Below are 24980 nucleotides of genomic sequence, written 5' to 3'. Positions count from 1 at the left end.
TTGATGTTTGAATCAAAATCAGGCACTTATATGCTGCAAATACAGAGGAAAAAGAGCTTTTGACATGTGACACAGAAGTGTACATTAATAGAACATTAATGAGGTTGTGAATATGGTGCACAAACACGTACAGCAACAGGCTGAATACAGCATACTGCACTAGAGTAGCACTCCTAGGTTGATCAACAGAAAAAGATGCTGAGATTACACCAGAGAACATTTCCGCTCATGAACAGGGAAAACAGCTATGCTTGAGTGTATTTGTAGTAAGAATGAAGGTTTCTTTTTCAGCCTCCAACAGGGTTCAGCCCTAAAGCCCGCAGTGGGCGGGACTTGAGTTGCCATAGCAGCTATGGCTCTCTGCCTCGGGAAGTTCGAGACCAGACTCCGCCAAGAGCCGAGGGAAGTCCCATCCGTGGTTACACCAGCATCGAGGTCACCAACGTGTGAGGTCAGCAAACACCAGACATCAGCTTCACCACAGCTAAATCTACATCATGAACATTTGTTTTTCATATACACCTGAACATGTGATGGTTATTTTCTTTTCTAAAGATGAGCCTTTAGGGGACAGATTGCACTTTTTAAAAGGGACAGGATTCTTTTTTACAAGTATTCCTGGATAAAGAAAAACTTTAAGACTCACTGCGGCTTGGTGATATTTAGATTCTTTCCCAAACCCAGAAACAAGAGATGAAGCACTCAAGCTAAAAAATGATTATTTTTCTATGTTTTGTGTGTAAACAGTTCTTTGTGAACCAGTATGTGACTGGGTAATTTGTTTTTGTTGACTAGTTGCTATTGACAGACTGTTTCTCTGAGGGAAATGAGATTTTTTTTAAAAACTGTTTGTATAATACAGGGTACTTGAAGACAAAATGAAAAAAACGTTTAATATCATTGTAAATTGTTCTTGTTTCATTCAGTTCTGCTGTTTGTGATGCCTTGTCATTGTAGCTGAGGACAATGGACAAAAAAAGAATTGAAAACTTGAATTGAATTTTAAATTCTAGAGTATACAAAGTTTGATAGTAATTTTTCATCTTGCACATTTACACTGTTGTGTCTAAACAAATGTAGCACCCTCTTCTGATGTTTTATACTGTGTGGTAAACGTGGAATATTATTCGAACAGTGCTAACAAAAAAGATGACTGCAGACTTGTACGTCCAATGAAGCCTGCGGGCAAAAAGGTGTATGGACGCAATTATGTGAAAATGAAAGTGTTACTTTTAATGAAATAAAGATGACATCTCAAATATGATTGCTGTGTTGTGTCCATCTTCAGCAGGAACTTCAGTGAGGAAAAGATCATTTTGAAAAGAGAAAAGAATGTAACGACACAGTTAACAACAATAACAAAGCTCCACTAATCAATATCTTTCCAAATTAACAATGAATTATTGCCCTCCATACAGCTTGAGGCAGCTTTTTAGCCTCTTTTAGCTTTATTGTACAATTCAGCCTTAACAGTCTCATCAACTAAAATAAAGTCCAGAAAAACTACTACAGGCTACATGTCCAGCACCAAATGACAAAGATAGCAACTAGCTGGTAGAGAAAATCACATATCTAGCAGCTAAAGACGTCTCAGGAGTTGGTGGAGACCAAACTAGAGCTATTGGACATGACTCTAAATGCCAAAATAACATAACAACTTTATCAAAACAAAGATCGACATTCAACAACCAATTGGTTTATAAAAAAACAAGAGGAAAGGTTATTGATCACACTTTTTTAACTTATGAAATTTATGAATGAGGGGAACTTTGACAGTGAGGAAAAGAGGAAGTAATGAAGGGTGATAACAGGGTGTAGGAATTATGTCATCACTTACCATCAGAAGAATAAAAGACTAGATGTGAGAGAAACTGTTTCCTTATTGAACTCATTTGCGTAAGGAAGTGTATGTGGTTCAGTGCCTGCACTGCAATGCAGACGGGGGTCCATACTAGGCATGACAGAGCAAGTTTATTTGTACACACAAGGAAATTCAAAGTGCTTTTCATAAAACATAAAATGTATGTAGAAAAGCTCAATCATTACCTTTGTGTGCTGATATTGACTCTGTACACTTGAATGAGTCTTCAGCATGTTTTGGTGACTCACCCCAGTTATCAGCCCTTTCTCTGCTAGACACGTTAACAGAGGTCTCTGTTTAGACGTCTATGCAATACAAGATGGTGCAACTTCCTCCCCTTACCCGCAGTGACACAATCATTGTGGCAAGCAAAGTATGACACAGCACTGAATGACACAGCTACCCTCTGGCTAGCTGTTGTAACTCACGTAAAGCCTTTCTGGTTTTCCACCCACAGTTGGGAAAAATGAAGCAGGCAATTCATTATGTGATGCCCCTTTGTACTATGGGATATCATAAAACAAGGTGAGTCCTGTGAAGTTCTTGGGAAATGAACTGAGCTACTTATTAGGGAAACATTCATTGGATAGATGTAATTACATACTCACCTAGCAGCCATAAAACAGAGATCAATAATTGAATGTTGGAGGATGTGAATGAGCTTGCAAATTGGATGACAACAACTAAATCAGGAGTTATGTATGGTTTTATTTGTAGCAACAGATGTGCAGCATAGAATGTTAACTGAGGAAACCAAAGCCACATATATTTATAGCCCAAGCTAATTTGCTACAGTTAGGCCTATCAGGCCATGTAAATCAAGTTTATCTGTAGCTTTCAGCAACATTTTCCCATTGTAGCTGCTGACATATCACTTAATTTGATTATAGGCTGATAGGAGTTCAATCCACTAGATGTAATCATGGCTTATTCACTGTGGTTCTCTACCCCCACCCCCCTCTGTGTGTGTGTGTATGTGTGTGTGTGTGAGTGAGTGAGTGTGTTTGTGTGTGTGAGTGTGTGTGGAACCAGACAAAAGCTAAGGAGGAAGAAAATCTCCCCAGAGTCCAGAACAATACAGCAATGGCCAGCAGTGGAACTGGTTTTGTCATTAATGTAAAATAGTCAAGTTCTCATTGTAGCATGCTGATACAGAGGAAGACACCAAGACAAGGAAGTGAAGCCAGGAGGAGCCCATTTCTGCTGTCTTGGGTAGCTATCTTGACATGTAAACATTAACAAGACATACACATACACGAGCACAAACACCTAGAGGTATGTAATGTGTTGACTACACGAATAATGGGAGACTATCCGTGTCATGTGAGCGCTGGCAGGGTTGGTTCTGTCCAAAGTGCTCGAAAGGAGTAACTGTGAGTAGGTGGTAAATTTACAAAGAGGGAATAAAAATCTCAACACATATGACACATATGATATAAAACCGACTGACTTGTCAGTGTTAATCGCAAGGGGAAGTATTGAGTAAAGAGTGTGAGTCAGTGTCATTCATTGTTATTTGATAACAGTTATTATTCACTGTGTAAACCAGACAGTCACGTATATTCTAATGGACATCAAAACTTTGAGAATGACTGATGGATAGATGTTAGACTCCTTTTTAGTATTCTATTTAATCAGTCTGATTGTATTGTTGTCAGAGTCTCATCTTTACAAACACTGCATGCATGATCATACAGTACATTTATCTCATTAATAATGAGGAAAACCACTTATAGATTGGAATAAACAAATTGCAGCTATAAATTTGTTAACATGGAGCTATTTGTACGTTTTGCTGTGGCTACATAGTCATCATTAGCATTGCTGCGTATGCACCCTCTGAGCAGCGCTACTTCTTCAGGGCAGACTGGACTCTACAGTGACTCGGTATCGGAAAGTACCGAGATGGTCTGGCCAGGGGCTAGCTGGTTAGCATGCTAACTTCAGTAGAAGAAAAGAAGTGACAGAAACAGAAGAGCCAACATTGGCGTTGCTTTCCACTGCTAGACACAGCTCTTGGTGACTAAAGGAATGAAGTTTAATTCTGAACTCACTCAATGTTTCTTCTACACTCTAAACAGCTGTCAATGCTAATGTTGGCTATTTTAGCAATATCACAACTTACAAACAGCTCCTTTAAATTTTTGAGTTCACAACTAAAATATTCCACTGTGATTTTCATTCAGTTCATTACACACCTCAGTTCATAACCAAACTCCACCCTCTATATGTAATGCCTCACAAAGGATGACGACGCCACGTGTCAGCATGAAAAACGCAGCATAACCTTTCTTCTAATAGGGGTGCCAAGAGATTTTGCCACCAAATTGTGTACTTATTGTCTGTACTACAGTGCATTCGGAAAGTTTTCTCCTTCTATTTTTTTTTTCATATTTTGTTATGTTGCAATCTCATGCTAAAATGTTAAGAAATCATTTCCCTCATCAATCTACACTCAAAACCCTGTAAAGACAAAGTGAAAACAGAATTTTAGAAAATTTTGCAAATTTATTAAAATGGAAAAACTGAAACATCACATTAACCTAAGTATTCAGTCTTGAAATTTAGCTCAGGTTGCCTCCATTTCTCTTGATCATCTTTGAGATGTTTCTACACCTTGGTTGTATTCCAAAAGAATCCAGTTGACTGGACAAGATTTGGAAAGTGACACACATGTCTAATTAATATTTCACAGCTGACAATGCATATGTGAGCAAAAATCAAGCCATGAGGTGAAGGAACTACATGCAGAGCTCAGAGACAGGGTTGTGTTGAGGCAAAGATGGCAACAAAAAATGTCTTGAAGGTTCTTAAAAGCACAGCGACCTCCATCATTCTTAAATAGAAGAAGTTTAGAACAACCAGGACTCTACCTAGAGCTGGCCGCCCAGTCAAACTGAGTAATTGAGCTAGAAGGCCCTTGGTAAGAGAGGTGCTGAGCTCCAGAGATCCTGTGTGGAGATGGAATAGGCCACCTATGTTCATACCAGGAAAGTGAAGTATCAAAGTGACGTATGAATGACAGCATGTACACCAAAATGTTTTGATTTTCAACAGGCCTTTTTCACAGAGGATATTTTGGCAAAATTAAACAAAACAAAATAAATTTCATTCAGCTTTTCAGTGTCAGAGTCCTGGTATTATGCATGCTGGTTCATTGTCGCAATGTCATGACTCACAGGAACACTTGAAAAGACAGAATCATCGTTACATGTCGTTACACGTGACAAGTCAAAGTGTATGCTGTGAACAAAGTCAGCCGTCGTTAATGGTCTTATGTGGCTTAAAGACTTGTGTGGATGGACATCACTGTAAGCTGTATTGAGTTTAAAAGCAGCTGTTGATTTCCAGGAGCTCAGAAAACTGCTCCATGTAACCACTAGTAAATATTTATGTTGAACTGTATTCTGCTTGTAGACAAACTGTACACTTCTGCTTGTTCAGCTGACCTGTGCTATGACCAAAGCCTATTAGTTTTTTTTGCATTTAATTTGGAATATTTAATAGGAAACTAACTGATTGAACAATATCTCTTATTTACATACAAATTGTGCCAAAATACATATTTTTCACCCCCTGGAAACTTCCTAGGAGCTTTTAAAGGAATTTATTTGCACATACTTGCACACCATCTGTCAACAAGGCCGAGACTGAAAGGGTTAATGAAACTGGAAGAGTGGTGTGGAGCCCCCTCCCTCCCTCCAGCGCTCCCTCCTCTCTGTCAGGGCCCATCCGTGTCTGAGAGGAAGAAAACTTTCCAATCTTTAAACACGCTTTGCCATCAAACTATGCCACATAAAGAGCTGTCAGCGCGGGCTGGGTGAATAAACTCCACACCCCCCAGCTCTGAGAAGAGGAACTGAGGACTTGCTGGTTGTCTTACGATGCAACGGTGAGTGTAACGCCGATTCGTTCAAATGTTCATTCGTGTAGCTGTAATGTTACAAAAAGGTAGAATAGAGACAATATAGTCGAACGTTTTCTCTTCTTTTTTAGTTTTCTATCCTGGAAAGTTTTGATGCGCTGCATTACGTAATTACCCGCCCAGCGTGTAGTGAAACTGACGCTGCACTCGAAGTGTTGGCGAAACAACGGTCACAAATGCGTTTACTGTGGAAATGTAGCCTAACGCTCCAGCAGGGTCGACCTTTACACGTAGACACCCAGATATCACCGTCTGCAGTATTTAAAGCGGAACACCTGAGCCCAACTAAACTTACTCAACTGAACTTAAAGGCGTCCTAGAAGCGGAACACTGTCGGACTGGTCAAATTCCCCAACACACCAGATCTCACACACTACCATGGCAGTACACGTTGTTCAGGGCTGTGTGGATGAGGGGGTTTTTTTTTTATGAGCAGTCCTGTCAATTACTTACTTACTTTACAGTAAAACCTGTCCTGTGGTGAAATATAACCCCTAGGCTGGCATGTAAAAAGGCTCTCATAAGTCCATATTATGTGACATCAGCACTTAAATGTTCCTCTGTACCTCTGGATCGCACAACTGTAACAAGCTTTTGTGTGATTGTGTGTATGGCTAGCAGAGGCCTCTTCTCTGTGTGATATTGGTGATACTGCATGTACCCAGCTGTCAGGATGAGCATGATTCATACCACACATACTTCAGTGAGGGGGTATTCCTAACATGGAGTTGGGGTTAGGTCTGGGCGTGTTTGCAGACTATATTACTAACAAACTTGGTTGGTGTATGCAAGGGTAAAACTCTGGTATGAGCACTTCATGAAGACATTCTTCAATGGTCACAGAGAGTTAATTTTTTGTACTCTTGTTATTTATAGTTCCCAGCTGTCCTCCTGTACTCTGTGATCTAGCAAGGATGAAAAAAAAAACAAACAGTTGTACTGGATGGTGGACTTGTGATCAATGGCTCACTCCAAGTAGTAACTGTGCAAGTACGCTCATTGGTCATGCTTATTGCATTTCAGAGAATCATTTTACTGTGTGGGACAGTTAAGTGAATGCCAAACTAAACTTTAATATTGAGTTTTGATTTGCACGAAAGACTTGATACAATAGATAAAAAAGGTTGAAAAGAAGGAAAACAAACCTGTATGTTGCACAGCTGAGATATTGCTATATATTTCTTGAGGGTGCTTGTTGTGCCATAGCTGTTCTTATCTATCCTTGTAATGTGTTGATGTAGGGACTTTTAGAGGCAAGTCTGCTGTAAATACTTTTACCGTGCAACACACCCATTCTTGGAAGCCTCAGTTTTATATTTTTACTTGAGTGAATTTTATGTCCTGTCACTTTAACTGAATAATGGGAATGGCCGCTCATAAAGAGCACGACTCTGGGCCCCGATGACTTGTTTGGTAAGACCTTTATACAGTGGATGGATACTGCTAACAAGGAACTGTATTGTCTCTGCAACGTGAGTGTTTTTTTTTTTTACAGAAAAGTCAGAAACATCGTTAGGATATGAAATATGTGATTGTTTTTTTTTTTTATTTCTGTTTTTGTGTCTGACATCACATGCCTTTCTCTCTACAGTTTTTCACTACAGCTGCTCTGACTGAAGTTTAGGGACTGACATCATGCGTTCCAGTGTGGATGGACCACAGAGACCCCCTGGCAGAGGAGAGACTGCCAGCAACAACAATAACAACAGCAGCAGCAGCAGCAGCAGAGAAAACACTGGAAACTCAGGTTCCCAGTATGCGCTATGTGCTCTAGGAGTTGGGCTTGTTGCCCTCGGCATTGTGATGATTGTGTGGAGTGTTGTACCTGCAGACCCGGCCGGTAACAGCAGCAGTTCAGGAGAAGACACTGGCACTGGTAGCAGGAAAAATAAAGCATCTTCTGTGGCGTTTGTCTTGGTGGGTTCTGGCGTGGTCATGCTGCTGTTGTCCTTGTGTGTGGGAATGAGGAACAAACAGCGAGAGCAGCTGATGCTCCGGGAGGCCCAGAACCGTGGAGGAGTGGCAGCTCGGGAACAAGAGGAAAGAGAAATGTGAGTATTAAAACTAGTGATTTAGATAGATAATCTGTGACATTGACAATCATAGCTGTCTCATGGTATTGTTTTTGTCAAAATTACATCACTGTAAAACAGCTGAAAGCACAGACACAGGCACAGACAATGTTTGAAGCAGCGTACAGATTCACATTATTCATCTAATAACAGCCATGTTAACTTTAAAAAAAAATGTTTTATGAATGTCTGCAGTGCTGAGGAACAAGCCCAGCGGTACGCCGTACCCAGCTATGAAGAGGCAGTAGGCAGCGGCCAGTACCCTGTTCGTCAGACCAACCATCCCCCAATCTCCTCCCATCTACCTTCCTATGATGACCTGGTTGAAGTCGACGGTGTACAGTATGAATATGAGGGGTCAGAGGTCACAACTACTGGATCACAGCCTGTTCCAGCTTCCAGTGCTCCCACTACTGCTACTTCCGCATCAAATCGTCGACCTGGGAAAAATAGCCGCAAGCTCCTCCCTATCAAGATCCGCAGGATTAAATCAGAGAAGCTGCACATGAAAAACATTGATAACTCTCAGCCAGGAGCTGGAATCAGTATAGAGCCACTTACTCCACCACCACAGTATGAGGATAAAGTGCCTCCACTTTAAGATCAAGCTGATGATGTTTGAAACAATCTACTGAAATTCCTGGAATTTGCTGTGATCACCTTTTGTGGATCTGGATCTGCCTCATTAAGCCAAGACTTGAAGATGGCTCTTCCTGCAGAACATTCCCAGTGGCACTTTATTATAAAATTCAATATCTGTTGAAATTCATCATTAATGCCACATCACTCCAAAGCAAAGACCTGAAAAAAACATTATTTTTTTAGATAAGGTTTTTAGACAAATGGTGACGGACATAGTTGTTGGATTCTTTCTTACTGCGGCAGATTCTGTCACAATTGGATTCAAAGCACCCACCAAATGCAGTTTTCTGTCAGGTCAAAGTAGCTTTCTGTTTATGTTATGTAACTGACCTCCACTGTGCACTGACCGGACATGTGAGTTGACGCTGGACGAAGTCATAAGATGTGTGTAGAAGTCTAGGAAGTATTTCACTGTGTGAGGCTTTGGATTGCTTCAGCCAGCAGTTTACCAGATGTTAGCTCAGCGCTGAGTGACTGAGCCTTGTCTGTATTCAGCTGGCTTGACCTGATGTGGTATGCTGCACAGAAACACTCCACCACATTGTCAACAATATTGTGTCCCGTGGTCCTCTAAAGCTCTAGAGAGACTTGACTGCATGTTCGACAGAACGGGAGTCCTGCTCTTCTTCCATGTTAAGTTCTTTTTTTCTCACTAGCTTTTGGATCAGTTTCCTTTGCCTGTCTGTCTGAAAAGCTGAAACATGATAATGGGGGTTTTCTTGACGAAGGTGGAGTGTCTACTGGACAGCACCATTTAAGAATCTTCCATTTTGATTAAGATAAAACCAAGCTTGTTCAGCATTTATCAGCCACAGCTCCCATGACTCATAGCAATAGGCACTCTACCTAATGGGAAACATGGTTGTTGAATGCTAACAAAATATCACTTGTTTTACCATATAGTATCATGTCACTTGAATCTTGCTGTCCAGTAGTGTGTTGATTATCAGAAGAGGAAGGTATGGGTTGGATTCCACCAACAATGGAGAAAAATTGCTGGGTCTTTAGCTAACTGCTACTAACTGCTAAAACCTTCTCACAAGCAGCTTTCCGCTGCTTTGTGCTCGACAGGCAGCAGGTAGTTGATATGCATATATTATTACACTCAACCGGACAATTTATGTTAGCAAAAAAAACGCCATTCAAAATTATAAATTAGCTGGGATGCAGTTTGGGAGAGAAAGGCAGCGGCTGTTTTCAAAAAAAAAAATCCAGGGTGCACTGTATTTAAGGCCTGAAATTTATATTAACTCTCACTAGTGCAGCACCAGTGCTCACCATTAACCTCACCATTAGGTCACCATTTAATAGAAACTGCATTCTGGGAAGAAACCATTTTCCAGGAAGCTCAGGGTCTCATTTTGTGGTGTCTTTTAATGAGTGGTGATTCTAACTTGCTGCAGCTGCAACACAGTTTGTCCTCCAGCTCTACACACTAATGTACATTTAAATGCCTTTGTGCTCAGAACAATACTACTGCTCTTCCTAAAGCATTTCAAAAGACATAGTATGACAGAATCTGATCTCTCCCACTGCTCTTCTAAATGCAGCGTTGCTCTTACTCCTGCAAATAGTGGGTAGAGAAGGAAGTATGTGAGAGCAGTCTGGAAGGAGCTCGTGAATAGCTGAAAGCCTTTGGCAGTAGCCATGGTGAACGCTGTTAGGCTGTGAAGGCAGTAGTGTAGTCTCTGCTTCTCTCTGGACTTGTTTTTGTTCTGATTCGAGATGACCAACAGAAAGAGTCTTTGACCGTGCAGCTGCGCCATAATAACAGCAGCTATTGCTCACTCGCTTGCTCATCACCATTCCTCCAACCACAGCTCAACTTGCAGCCATTTTCACTCAGAGGTTTGCAGAGAATGAGCAGCGAGAGACGAGAGACAGCTCAGGATTATTCAGTCATCATCAACAAACTCTCCTTTCCTCTTATGGTTAGACTTGTTTAGATGTGAACAGCTGTAGCCAAAGTGAATGATTTATCTTTTCATTCACTTAAACATTACATTTTTAAAGGTCACACAAGATTCTTCCCCTCTTTTGTTTTGTGGGACAAAAGACACTTCTTCATCAGTGACGTCATCACCCAGTTCCACATTGTGTCTGAGTAAAATTCAGTCCAAATCATGCAAAAAAGAGACTTAGATACTCATTGTCAGCTGGTTATATTATATATTACCAGGTTTTCTGTCAAGATAAAGCCAACAAGGTCACTGAGTCACTTCAGGTTTGTCATTGGAAGGCAGCGCACAACAGCTATGTTGAAATGTGTCGCACAGTATATTGATTCTTTATTTTGTGTCCTGTTCACTACTGCAGACAGTCATTGTACCTCAATGGCAAAGGACCAGATAACTACATGACTGATTTTATGACTATATAGTCAAAATGTTTTACATCGATGAATGAGTGTTTTGATTTAGCAGTCACTTTCTATTTTACTTAGATACGTGTCCGAAACACATGATGTTTGTTGTCTGTTTCATTTATTATTGCTTTTTTTTTTATTACTTATGTCTTTGTTTCTTTTTATATGTACTGTGAAAATATACTTTTCTATGATAATTCTAATATGTTTGTGGAGAATGAATGTTTGTTTTTCCTGAAGAGTGGGAAAAAATGATCTCATGAATATTTTATAAGAAATAAAAGGAAGTATTTGTTAATTAACCTAGCATTTAAGAAGTGTATTTTGCTATGATTACTGAATCGTAATTCATACTGACATTTTAACATCAATATTTTCCAGCGTTGTTACTGTTCACTAATCTTTGGTTAATATACAGCTACTGTATCCAACGGTGAGACAAATGTCTGGATGATATTTACTGTAGCTGTGAAGGGCCTACATGGCCAAGTTAAAATGGTGTGTTTAGCACTGATAAACAACATCTACCTTTTTTACAGTAACACTGATACAACAACACATCTTAGATCATAGTTGTTTTTATTGCAGACAGACGTACTTGAATAGTTTCTTCAGTATTTGGTCATAATCTGTGGAGTGAACAACAGAAAACACAATTATAATATGCTTCCTGTTTTTGAAAGCTGAGGCTTTGTTCGCTTCAGATTGCATTGTTTATGCTGGCATGGTAATCACAAAGTGAAAATGTTCCTCACTGTGTTGATCCAGCTGATGTAGGAGCTGACTTGTGTAAAGACAGTGGGTTTCTGGAAGACGTTGCAGCCCTGACCAGAGCCGAAGCTCACCACGCCGTGGACGTCCCAGGAGCCATCGGGGTTCTGGCAGTTCAGGGGGCCACCAGAGTCTCCCTGTAGACACACACACACACACACACACACACACACACACACACACACACACACACAGTGTTGGCTAACAGCTTAGACACACAGGCATGGGGCTAACCAGTGATCATTTTGTCATGCTGAATTTTCCTTTTACACCATTTCTCCTTTCCTAGAATCTTCTATACTACACAAGATGGAAATTTTACAGATGACATAACTGACTGCTGTAACTGACTGATATATCCTTGTATGTACTCACGTTACAGCCAGCAGTGATGCCATCTCCGCCAGCACAGACCATCTTGTCTGTTGCCAGGACGCTCCACCAGTCGGGCTGTTTGCAGATGTTATGGCCAACTACTGGCAGGAGAGCCTGCTGCAGGATGTCAGCCAGAGGACCGCTGGCTGTGGGGAGGAAACACGCTTATCTCAGGTAAGAAACAAGGGTGGTTCCTCAGGGGGACAGCGTTAAGCTGAGGTGCTGGATGGAGATCATTTCTGCTGTTAGTAGTGTTCAGGGTAGAGAGTGAGAAGATGGCATTTAATACCAAAACTAATGGTATCGTAAGTGCTGAAAATGGTCTGGCTCTTGAGCTATATTTAACTTTTATGTTCTACTTTATATTTCAATGTTTTTCTATTAAAATGTTGCATCCTATCATCAGTGGTGGAAAGTAACTAAATACATTTAATCAAGTACTGTACTTAAGAACAATTTTCAGGTACTTTGTACTTTATCTCCATGTTAAACTACTCTATACTTCTGCTCCACTATATTTCAGAGGGAAATATTTTGCTTTTCACACTACTTATTTGACAGACTAAGATTATAGATTAAAAATCATATATTAAGATTATAAAAATTAACATTGTTGAAGATTAAAGCTAAACGGATGAAAGCAGTGTCTAGTTGGGGCCCACTGTCACATTTCAGAAGTCCTATGAGTTGTTAGCAGTTCCATCAAATAGATATTTCCCATTAGTCTTCTCAGTTTCATTTAAATGACTGTAAAGGTTTGTTGCTTTTTTTCCTTGCCCAGCTCATAATCATCTCACGACCCCTCAGATTGTGACCGGTATAAAGGTGGCGGGACCCCTAGGTTGTGAAGCACAGGACTAAACTACTGCACTATATAAAGCTACAACCAGCTGCAACAGTGAAATGCTATATGCACGTTAATGCATCAGTATTAACAATCTTATAATGTAATATGAGCATCAGTTACAGGAGCAGTGTTTCTGTATAAAGGGGACATACATAAGTAAGAGTGAATACATCCTGCTGATAGTACTTGTCTATTTCTATCTTGAATACAGGACTTGAATACAGGACTCCTACTGTAATGGCTCTGGATACTTTTTCCATCACTGCCTGTCATATTATAAGTGTGCACCACACTAACCCTGACTTCACAGATAGCTCTGGTACTACCAAACTTGCCCCTCTGTTGTAACTTCTAACTGAGCTTAAACACAGTCCTGTGGTGCCAGAGTGTGTAGAACCTTCAAATTCCAGCAAAAGACAGGAAGCTCACAGCACAGTCAAACATCTCTATATGTTCGACTCATGCGAGGATTACAAGCCATGCTTTCCATCACATGTTACTAAAAACAACATGCATCCTGGTTTTGAAGGCGTAAAACTTTCACCTCACTGTCTCTGCATCAGTCAGATGAGAATCAGCAGTGTAGCATTTTCCTTGAAAGTGCAGCTATTATTTTAAGAGGATTTGAATTTAAAAAAAGAATATCCATATTCTTAGATGTATACATGTATAGCCAATTCCTTTTGTTCATTATTTGTTTCTTGGGAATATTTATGGGACGGAAAAATTACTTTGTACAACCATGAACGTATTGTATCCACCCACCCCTTTTTTCACGTAGTTTATCTTGTAGTATTTACGTAGAATCCAGGATGAACATGTCAGCAGCTGGCAGTGGCAGGAACTGAATCTCTACTTAAGGCATGGTTAGCTCTAGGCTCTGCTTATTAAACAGTTTGAATATTTGTCACATTTTGTTTTGTTGAGCTAATGGCTGAGAAATATTCTTCGCTTTGATCTCTCGAAGTCGACCTACACTGGCTGGCGTGCACCAAAACTAACTTGAGGGCAATGACTGTAAAGAATAATTGAATAATATTCAGAATATTTGTGATGATGGAGTGATTCTTTTTTCTCTCCTGCTGAGGTGCACTGACTCACTGGAGAGTCGACCCCAGCCGGTGACATAGCAGGGAGAGCCGTGGGGCAGGACGAAGTCCCGGTCTGGGAGGCAGGCTGGCATGACCGTGTCAGAGAGGGTCACAGGGGAAGACAGCTTGATCAGGGCAATGTCGTTACTGCAAAAGTCCAAACAATCCACTCAGATTCAGCAAGTGAAGATAAACATGACATGGTACATGTTACATTAATATTTTACTGCATCACCCTCCACCATTTAAAAAAAAATGCCAGTTAACTAATCACTGATCATCTGTTTACACACAAGGGCTTGTTCATTACACCGTTCACTTGGACTTATAAGGTGACACTGAGTTGACTGGACTGTTGTTGCTGTTACCGGCTGAGCATGAAGTTGTAGTCCTCATGAGTGATGATTTTTGCTGTTCCCACAGCGATGGAGCCCTCCTCGCTCGCCCTCAGGCTGTGTTTACCCAGCTCCACTCTGTATCTGTTGCGATCACTGTGAGATGGAAGATGGCGTGGTGTTTGCTTAGGAATTTAAACAGTAGCATTGAATTGTGTGAAACTGCGATTAAGTTAATGAAGCATCGTGAAAGCTTGGTAGTCCTTTAGAGGTTGGTTTGTGTGATCAAACAATTTTTAACTGGTTTCTTTTCTGACTGCAAATTGTCTTTACTGTGAAGTTTGAACATTTCTGCGGGCCACTCTTCTGTTCTCCTGGCACACACCTGTGATTTAGCATACAGTAGTAAATATGAATGCTTTCATGAACTGGGCACATTGAATCATTACTGAGTTATACAGTATACAGCAGCACGAAAAAGTAAGTGAACTGTTTGTAAATTGTATACATTTATGTATAAATTTGTCTTAAAGTATGAGCTGATCTTCATCTAAGTGACAGTTATGAACAAACACAATCTATTTGACCTAAAAGACACAAAACATTGTCCTGTTCTTGGCCATGTTGAAAACATCAGTCAAATATTCAGAGTAGGTTGGAAAAAAGTATGTTGACCCTTCATTTAATGACATTAATATAAGCTAACTGGAATCAGGAGTTCTCAAACCTGGAGTCCAGTCAGTGAAGCCAGATTGGAGATGTTGGTTAGAGCTACTGATGTGAATCAAACATGCCTCAGAAAAAAGAGACCTGAGAAGACCTACCCAAAAAATTGTTGATTTGCATAAAGCTGGAAAGCATTACAGAGTCATCTCAAAGAGTTTAGATAGTCATCAGTCCACAGTCACACAAGCTGTCTATAAATGGAGAATAGTTAGTTCTGTGGATACTTCCCCTAGAAGTGCACATCCAGCTAAGATGACTCCAAAGGCAAAATACAGAGCGCTCAGTAACGTAACAAAGAACCACTACCACATATGCTACTGGGAAAATGTTTTGTGGACTGATGAAACCATGGTTGACTTGTTTGGCAGGAACATGTAGCACTAATAAAAATGTCTTAAGCACATTGTGCCTGTAGTTGTGGCTTAGATGAAGATCAGATCACATTTTATGACCAGTTTATGCAGAAAACCAGGTCATTCCAAAGGGTTTATATACTTTTTCTTCCCACCGTCAATCGAAGATAAAGAGAAGCAAAGAGGTCTTAATTAAATAAAACTGTCAGGGATAATTAATTTAACACAATTGACAATTTATCAGTTAGTTTATTCCTAGTAGAACGATAAATATAGATATTTGTGACCAACAACAATGTTCAAAAACCAGAAACCGGAGGAGGAAATCTGCAGCAGTGGATTGTCAGTGATTAAAACAAAATGTGGGGCAGCTCTGCTTCACACCCCATCTTTGCCATATTGTGATTTCGATTATGCCGACAGCCTCCCCCTTGTGTTAAGTTGTACTTACTTGATACAGTGGGCAGCAGTGAGGACCCAGTCAGCGGAGATGAGGGTGCCTCCACAGACGTGCATCCAGCGCCCGCTGCTGCCTGACTGGAGCGAGATCTGAGCAGAGAAGAGAGAGCGCAGTATGCATTACTACACAGTCAAACGTTAGTGAAAAGAGTTGGTGCTGCTCTGTGGTTGTAAGAGTGAACATGTTTTTACACATTTAGGCTGGACCTTACCTGCCAGGGCCAGCTGTGAGGCCTGACATCCTCTCCCGCCACCACCCTGCTCAGCACAGGGGGGAAAGTGGGAACACCACAGCCATAGGCTGGGACAAGGTGATATGTTATTTTAGCACCAGACTACACATAAAAAAACAGAAGGTAATTTGATTAATTATAGCCAAGAATGAACAGCCAAGTTCAGTGAAGCTTAAACAATTTCATTATTTTCAAACAAAATATAATTAGTGCTCTTTACATGGCTAATAAGGGACTATTTATCTGGATTATACTACAGAAAGAGAGTTTTACGCAACATATGTGAGAATATTCAAGATGTCTTACCACTAGCTACCACGAAAGCGAGAACCACCAGACTCCTCATGCTCATGACTGTAGAGTATGTAGCCCTAATGTCGTGTTATCAACAGGCTTGTATTTATACAGTAGGCTAGGAACCACAATATGGTGTATGCATGTGCTGGGAAACCTGGCCGACACATGCAGGAAGTCAAACATGGGCTGGAGACACCAAACATCATGTGGTTGGTGATAGGATTTTCCCATCAGTGCTCCTATTGGGGGACATTGGAACCTTTTTTGCTGTCATTTAAATTTATTTACATGAATTTTTCCTAGGGGAAAAATAAAGTATCTATCTATCTATCTATCTATCTATCTGTCTGTCTATCTATCTGTCTGTCTATCTGTCTGTCTGTCTGTCTGTCTGTCTGTCTGTCTGTCTGTCTATCTGTCTATCTGTCTGTCTGTCTGTCTGTCTGTCTGTCTGTCTGTCTGTCTGTCCTATATTATATAGTTGTCAGAATATAATTAACTGAACTGAACTACTCAGGCTTAATAGTCAGAAAACTTTAGTTGCTTTGCATATTTTTGGGAAACTGCTGACCTGCTAAGTGGTACAAACCACACAGTAACACACAGTCTTGACTTTTTATTTAGTTCCACATCATTTATTTTACATGTCCACAAAGTGGCTTTCATCCCAAAAGACTGTCCTCTCAATAGGCCACCATTTTCTGTGGAAGAGAGGAGAGAGACATGTTAGATTTAGTGCAATACCAGCAGGGATAAGTAATTCATTATCCAGATTCTTTGCTAGTTTCATCTTTGAAACATGAATGAAATAGCACAAATAAAAAGCGTATTTATGGATTTCATGACTTCAACCCCTGAAGTCAGTCAGTGAGCGAGGGTCGGGAGCTTACGGAGCTGATCCAGTCGATGTAGGAGCTGACTTGGGTGAAGACAGTGGGCTTCTTTGGGAAGTTGCAGCTGAGGCCTGAGCCAAAGCTGACGATACCGTGAACCCCCCAGGCGCCATCAGTGCTCTGGCAGTTCAGAGGGCCGCCAGAGTCTCCCTGAACCATGTGAGAGAAAACATTTGATCCAAAAATCCAAATTTAGGACTAACTTCTTGTCCTTGAAAGACACACAGTGAGTCCAGTGTTTGCATCAAACATTACTCGTCTTATCTCGATATTTTTAGACCTTCTAACTGACATTTCCCTCAATTACAATATGTTATTCACAAAACAGTATAAAAATCAGATAAAATAGTTGTTTGATTTTTTGGGAAATAACACAGTATCAGAGGAAGAATCTCAGTTAAAGCACAAAAATATAAAGGAACAGAGCCGTGACTGTTTGTGTAACAATTATTCTCATTGTCTCAGTTTCAAAAGCCTCTTTACATAATCAAACGGCTTGTTTTGTCCAACATTCCAAAAACCAAAAATATTTAGTAATATAATAGATAATATAATGATACTTATATCATAGAAGACAAAGAAAACAAGCCAATGTACACATTTGAGAAGCTGGAATGATTGAAAAAATAAATACTGAAGTGTATATATTCTCCACAGTAACTGCAGAATTAAAACAAAGTAAAAGATAGCTTTGCTGATCCTCTCTATAAAACATGGCAAGTTTACAGGTTGAGGAAACGTGAGCGTAGTTTGCTGTGTCCAGTTTGCTGACACCAGAAAACAATGATACTACAGTATGATGTGTCATTTTATACAACGATGTGATTGTGTCATTCATTATTTTAGACTCACGTTGCAACCAGACACAACTCCGTCTCCGCCTGCACAGACCATGGTGTCCTTCACCATAGCTCCCCACCAGTCAGGCTTGGTGCAGGTAGCGTGGTCCACCACAGGCAGGAGAGCCTGCTGCAGGATGTCAGCGATGGGACCTCCGGCTGTGTGGAGGAGAGTTCAGCTCAGGTAACACATTGATGAGATGCACAACCTTCACCACTTTTACAGATGTTTCATCAGCTGTAGCTTTAAGCCAAACAATGTGGTCTCTATTTAATGGATCTGACTAATTCTCTTGTTTGGAAATAAAGTCATTCTCTGGTATTTTGTGTCAGAATAAACAAGACAATCCAGCCAGTGTATAATCGAGTTAACCAGAGACAACTCCAAAAGGCAAAAAAAAAAATCTTTTGAATAACTTTGTTTGTACTTCAATAATTGCCATCAGCATTTTTGTCAGATACTGTAAGTATTGCCCCTGCTAAGCAACCAACTAATAACTTGATCCTGTGGTTTTACATTTATATTTAGAATACAGTGCATATACCTTAATACTGTATATAATCCTGTATACTACCACGAATACTGAGGAACTGTTAATATTTTACTAAACCGCAGTAAAACTGCCATAATTACAGATAGTTTGTTACAAACATAGGATTATAACACACAACGTTGGTACCAAGTGAGCACTTAAATTCAACTGAATTGGTCTCAAAGAGGGGAAAGAGACTGGGCACTCACTTTTGATGCGACCCCATCCGGTGACGTAGCAGGGTGCATCATGGGGGAGGATGAAGCCGGCAGCAGGGAGACAAGCAGCCATGATAGAGTCAGAGAGGGTAACAGGGGACTCCAGCTTGATCAGGGCGATGTCATTACTGGAGAGGAAACACACACACACACACACACACACACACACACACACACACACACACACACACACACGCACACACATTTAGATTTCTCATAGACTTGACCTACTGAAAAGATCTTTTTGGTTTTCAGCAAAGTCTCTTGCTTCTTATCCATGTCCTCAGTGAGAAGAAATGTTTTACCGGATGAACAGGGGGTTCCACTTCTCATGCACAATGATGTTAGCGGTGCCCATGAACACAGCACCCTCCTCTGTCACTTTCAGGTTGTGCTTTCCCATGGCCACTCTGTACTCCTTGCTGTTGCTGTAAGTTCACAGACAGAAGAACATGAAGCGAGCAATGTTTCAACTCAAAGGCTCTTTTCAGGGATTGAATTTGGGCTCCACTATTTCATACCTGATGCAGTGAGCAGCAGTAAGGACCCACTGGTGGGAGATCAGGGTACCTCCACAGGTGTGTCTCCACTCACCCTGTCTGTTGTACTGCAGGGAAATCTGAAACATACATATGAACACAATCAATTATCTTAAGCTTTTCTTTTTTAATATAATATAATATAATATAATAATAATTTTAACACAAATAAGCATTTCTTGCCTTTCCTCTTTCATATTCATATTTTTATTTTCTGCGACTCCACATTGCATGATGTTGTGAGAGTTTTGGTCTCTAGTCTACCTGTCACATGCTGCACTGTATATTTTAGCTATGATCCCCATTTGATTTCTTGAAGTCCTAGGTCTTAAAGACGTATTTTTCTGACAGCACATATCTTGTTTTCTGTTTTTTGTTTTCTCTCATTCAGCGTGTTTTACCTGCCAGGGCCAGCTGTGAGGCTTGACATCCTGTCCTCCAACCACCCTGGTCACCGCAGGGGGGAAAGTGGGCAGGCCGCACCCGTAGGCTGAGGGGAACAGACAGACGCATTCTATTAAAATTGTGAACCTGTGCACACACTTATTCATCTACATTCAGTGAAAGCTGGAAAAACCAAGTGAACAGATGGATGTAACAGTGCCGTGTGTGATCCTTACCACCAACAACAAAGAGAGCAAGAACCACAAACTTCATCATGTCTGTATCTGCACAGTTTGTGGTAAAACATCTGACATATATATATGTCTTTCATGATGTTATGCAACCTTCAAAAACTCTATCAAATTCTTGTTGCCCTTTGCCACTGGGGTGGAGCTAGGTGGACATCAGAACGGCCAGAAATGAACATGAATACTAGGCCAAGGCCAAAGTGTCCCAGGGTTTTGCATGTTTTTGAACTTGTTTGTTAAACAAGTCAGTGGAATGAAATGTTTTTATCTTTTCTCATCAAGAGCTGGACCACACACAAACAGCCTTACTCCATATCAAATGTAGCACTCCCTACTCACAATATAACCTCCTCCAGCAGCTCAAGTTTCCATTGCTCATGGAAGAATTGAATGTTTCCTGTGACTGTACAGCATTGGTCAAATGAAAGTAAACAGTACACAGCTATTAGAGTATCATTGAAATTCCCTAAATTCCCATAACGTTGGATTGCAGTGTATCCTCTTAAATACAGTAAATACAAAATCATGATGATGATTCCTCTGCATCCTAACCCTCACCCCATTCTGGGCAAGGTGGTCTCACACTTTTGGACCCTAGTGTTGTTTACCAAAAATTGCAGTATCAAAAATATTACAATATTTATTAGTATGTGATATTTGATAGGTGGAGGTGATAGTCGCGCAAAAGAAATGTACCCATTGAGGAAAGCTACTGCAGTACAACTGCAGTACCTGTTTCAGCTCAGAAGACATAGAAATCAAAATGTGCTTATGCTCCAAAACATCTCAAACAAATGTTTACAAGCTATTATTACAGTCAAATACAACATTACACATCAGTTTATTACATGATTTGTCTATTTATTACATGCTTGTATCTATTTCCAACATTGCATGTTTTATCATTTACCACTCAAGTGTTTTATATGTACAAACTGCACTTTATCACATGGAAAGACTGATGTGGAATTAATTCAAACACATTTTCTTATATACATGCTAATTCTTTTTACAAATATCTCTAACACTTTCAAACATATGCAACTTCTTGCATTTTCTTACTTCTTTCTTTTTTGCTATTCTTTGAGATTGTTCATATCCATATGCATACACATACAGTATGCATAACGTCTGTTATCCATACCAGAAACAGACTGGTAAACAAAAGAAAGTAAAACTTTGTGTATTTTCACAAGCACTTTTATTTCCTTTGATAGAATAAGACAAATGGACAGGCATAGGGTGTGAACATCGTCTCTAACTTTAAAGGACCTGACAAACTCAGGTCACTGTGAGACATGTGTGAGGTTCACACAAAGGTTGAGGTGGAGAGATAAGGTGTATTTGGGGATATCTGTGGTTACTTATCTCCAAGGTTGATTTATTTTTCCCACCTACTTTTCCTGGCTGTGCTGCAAAAGTTAAGCAACACATCCGAGGTCTGTTAAAGCAGTATATAAGAAGGAGAAGGTCCCGATGAACTTCTGCTGAAGACAGTCACCATGAAGTTTGTGATCTTGGCTTTGTTCGTTGCTGGCGGTAAGCTCTGATACTTTAGTTTAACAAGTTAAACAAAATCACATTTAACTGCTTGGAAACATTTTTGATAGTTAAAGAATAAAACCTGATATTAATGCTGATGTTAAGACACCATCATAAACCATCTACTATACTCTGTACTGCTGTCTCTCAGCCTACGGGTGCGGACTGCCCACCTACCCCCCCACCATCACCAGGGTGGTTGGTGGAGATGATGTCCGTGAGAACAGCTGGCCCTGGCAGGTATGCTCCTTTAAATGGCCTTGAAATTCTGTCTCCTGTCTGTTTCCTAAAGTCATAAAAACATTCATGTACCGTTGTGTCTTCTCCTCAGGTGTCTCTGCAGTACAGGAGTGGCAGCAACTTCTACCACACCTGTGGTGGCACTCTGATCTCCAGCCAGTGGGTCCTCACTGCTGCTCACTGCATCAGGTTTGGCTCAAAAAGTTTAAGAAATGTGAAATGAACGTATTGAAGGCACAGAGGACAAAGAGAGGCAGGCCTGTGGTAGACAGAGCACTTGATTACTTTAGCAGCCTAATAAGTAAAACACACACTATCATATCATCCGTTACTCTTATTACTTTTTACTTTCTTATTACTAAAGACTATTTTGTTGATATCAGAATATCAATGATCCAGAATTCTACTTTTGCTAACACTGGCAGTGCAGATTTAGGCTTTCAGAGTTAGGTGAATAGCAGTAGTCCTGTACTAACACAATGTTAGTAGAGGTAATTGTATTAATAACTTGGGTATTCTAATCAAGTGTTATAAGTGAATAGATCTCTGCTTTAAGCAACTCTGACTTGATTCTGTTTGGGTTTTTTTTTGTTTGTTTTGTTGCTAAGCAGCAGTCGCACCTACAGAGTCTACCTGGGAAAACACAATCTGAAGAGCGACAATGAGGTTGGGTCCATCGCCATCAGCCCCGCCAAGATCATTGTCCATGAGAACTGGGACTCTTACAGAATCCGGTGGGCTCAGTTGTAATAACAAAATATATAGTGGACCACATACTATGCTTCTGTGAATGTTTATTCATGATATAAATGCTCATTAGCATTCTGTCTCTAAATGTTGTATTTGTATTCACGCTTCAGTAACGACATCGCCCTGATCAAGCTGGAGACTCCTGTCACCTTCTCTGACACTATCATGGCTGCCTGCCTTCCCACCTCTGGTGACATCCAGCCCAATGGTGCTCCCTGCTACGTCACTGGCTGGGGACGTCTCTGGAGTAAGTTACATCAACCAAATAAAACAAACAAAACAAACAACAGCTGTTAAACAAAGCTGGTTATATTATCATATCTTTAATGTTTTATCCTTTCTCCAGTTAAATTTGTGTGATCACAGGACTCGAGGTTAATCATCAACTGAAATGTCATTAATTTGAACTGAAGCGGTTGAGTCCAGTTTCAAGACCACTTTTAATAATGTCTTGGTTTTGCATCCACCTCATAGTTTTATGACTTTAACTTCCCACATATTTCCCAATAATCTAAAAATAAAAAAAAGTTGCATCTTGCCACGTATTTTATTTTAAGGGATTACCTCCTCAACCTTATGCATTTAATAAGCCAAAATTATTTTTATGTGTTCAAGAGATGGAATATGATCCAGGCTGCAACTTTAAATTAAAACTGGGCCTAGTTTTGGAATAGACCTTTGGAATAGACCTTGAATGAAGCGGTCTTGACTACAGCTCTGAATGTGAATGCCCTGTTCTCCTCTAAAGCTGGAGGCCCTGTTGCCGACATCCTGCAGCAGGCCCTCCTTCCTGTGGTTGGCCACTCCATCTGCAGCAGGTATGACTGGTGGGGCAGCCTGGTCACCAACAATATGGTCTGTGCTGGAGGAGATGGACAGCTGGCTAGCTGCAATGTGAGTCTGATATTTCTTATTGTACAAACGTATGTCACTATAGTTTCTGTAAAACAAAATTCCAGCCTTACACTTAAGCATATCTCTATATTACACCATTGAGATTTAGATATATTAATGTTTTATTTTCTAAAAGCTCTTGCCATCATCTGTTTTTTTTGTGCCTAGTGTCACATTTGTCCTTTTTACCTTTTAGGGAGACTCTGGTGGCCCCCTGAACTGTCAGAGCCCTGATGGCTCCTGGGAAGTTCACGGTGTGGTGAGCTTTGGCTCAAGCATGGGCTGCAACTACCCCAAGAAGCCTTCCGTCTTCACTAGGGTCAGCGCCTACATCCCCTGGATCAACAACGTAAGTGGAAAAAACTTCAGATCGTAAAATATTTGTCCACAAGATTTCATGATATACTTGAGGCTTTTTTGTTTCTCTTTGGATCCAGCTGACAACACTGAAACTTCTTTACTGTCTTGGGATTTAGCCACTCGCTGTTTACTGGCTTTATTGTCAAATCAAAACAGACAGACCTAAAACTACTCATGGGAAGCCATTTGATTGTTTATTGCAGGGATCTTAATGTCAGACAAAGATCTGAGAAATAGTTTTATATAACAGTTGGAAAAACCTTCACATTTTTAATTGTCCATAAATTATTCAATGAAGTTGTACAAATTATGAAATACAATAATAATAATTGTCTCAATTTTTAATATGAACTTTGTAGTGCAGAAGAAATAATGAGCGGACATGTTGTGATAAAGAAGTCCAGATGCTCAAGTGCCCTATTTCACAATATTGCCTTTATGCTTTCTTTTCAGGTGATGGCCAGCAACTAAGATGTAGACTGGTTTTTGTCATTGTTGGTTTTTGCACTTGACCATCAAATAAAGATTGCAGTGACTAATACAGTGCCCTCTGTGTTGGTATTTATACAAAGAAAACACATTTTCCATCCCAAATTCATGCCTGTACAAAATATGTTTTGTCCATAACATCTAACTGCTGCTGCCGTGTTTTTCGGTCCTCCACCACTTGTAAATATCAATTGTTTGACTGCAAGTAACCACTAGATGTCCCTGAAGAAGACAAGGATTTCATATCAGAGAGTCTCGACGATCCCCCTCACTCACTTTCGTCGTCAACCAACTCACATTTCACTGGGTTGAGAATAACACAATCAACGTCACATCTCGAGATCCTAAAGAGAGACACTTCTCTGACCTACATTAAACATCCTCCCGTGTCTTTACAGGCAGCTGATGATAAACACCTCAAATGTGGCGGAAGTTAACTTAGGAGCTACTGTTTTCCTGCATGCGTGTTGTGGGGACATATGACGCACAGTCATATAATGGGCCATAATCATAAAATACTAAAGTGAAGAACCACTGCCACAGGCAAAGCCAAAGAAAATCTTTGGCGTCATTTTTACACAAATAGAGATGTACTGCCTCACCTGTAGATCAAGTTAATTGCAGACTATCTTGTAAGCTTGTGGTTCAAGGCTCAGTGCAGAATAAAGTGGATTAGGAGGATTATCACTCAGATTATGT

General features: G+C 40.3%; 4 protein-coding genes across 4 annotated transcripts; 2 read left to right on the top strand and 2 right to left on the bottom strand.

The window, feature by feature from the left end:
• The first annotated feature begins 5568 nt into the window (after positions 1–5568).
• On the top strand, positions 5569–11123 carry tmem51 (transmembrane protein 51). The gene is made up of 3 exons (XM_022741915.1): positions 5569–5753; positions 7378–7837; positions 8054–11123. The coding sequence occupies exons 2-3, from the start codon at positions 7422–7424 to the stop codon at positions 8457–8459; spliced, it is 822 nt and encodes a 273-aa protein (XP_022597636.1). The 5' UTR covers positions 5569–5753; positions 7378–7421; the 3' UTR covers positions 8460–11123.
• A 302-nt stretch (positions 11124–11425) lies between these two features.
• On the bottom strand, positions 11426–16431 carry LOC111219036 (chymotrypsin-C-like). Its single transcript, XM_022741602.1, has 8 exons — positions 16362–16431; positions 16035–16123; positions 15815–15912; positions 14318–14440; positions 13960–14096; positions 12012–12157; positions 11621–11773; positions 11426–11494 (listed from the first exon to the last, which is right to left on the bottom strand). Exons 1-8 carry the CDS (start codon positions 16405–16407, stop codon positions 11477–11479), a joined length of 810 nt encoding a protein of 269 aa, XP_022597323.1. The 5' UTR covers positions 16408–16431; the 3' UTR covers positions 11426–11476.
• A 522-nt stretch (positions 16432–16953) lies between these two features.
• Positions 16954–20103, bottom strand: LOC111219121 (chymotrypsin-C-like). The gene is made up of 8 exons (XM_022741714.1): positions 19995–20103; positions 19776–19864; positions 19357–19454; positions 19141–19263; positions 18827–18963; positions 18098–18243; positions 17243–17395; positions 16954–17053 (listed from the first exon to the last, which is right to left on the bottom strand). Exons 1-8 carry the CDS (start codon positions 20032–20034, stop codon positions 17036–17038), a joined length of 804 nt encoding a protein of 267 aa, XP_022597435.1. The 5' UTR covers positions 20035–20103; the 3' UTR covers positions 16954–17035.
• A 1331-nt stretch (positions 20104–21434) lies between these two features.
• LOC111219085 (chymotrypsin-like elastase family member 2A) lies at positions 21435–24335 on the top strand. The gene is made up of 8 exons (XM_022741673.1): positions 21435–21545; positions 21700–21788; positions 21880–21977; positions 22400–22522; positions 22649–22785; positions 23287–23432; positions 23629–23781; positions 24246–24335. Exons 1-8 carry the CDS (start codon positions 21509–21511, stop codon positions 24261–24263), a joined length of 801 nt encoding a protein of 266 aa, XP_022597394.1. The 5' UTR covers positions 21435–21508; the 3' UTR covers positions 24264–24335.
• The last annotated feature ends 645 nt before the right edge of the window (positions 24336–24980 follow it).

The sequence above is a fragment of the Seriola dumerili genome, unplaced genomic scaffold (assembly GCF_002260705.1).
Source record: "Seriola dumerili isolate Sdu_G_001 unplaced genomic scaffold, Sdu_1.0 BDQW01000056.1, whole genome shotgun sequence".
NCBI classification, from domain to species: Eukaryota; Metazoa; Chordata; class Actinopteri; order Carangiformes; family Carangidae; genus Seriola; species Seriola dumerili.
The sequence above is the reverse complement of the archived record's forward strand: the minus strand, read 5'-3'. Positions and strand labels throughout refer to the sequence as shown.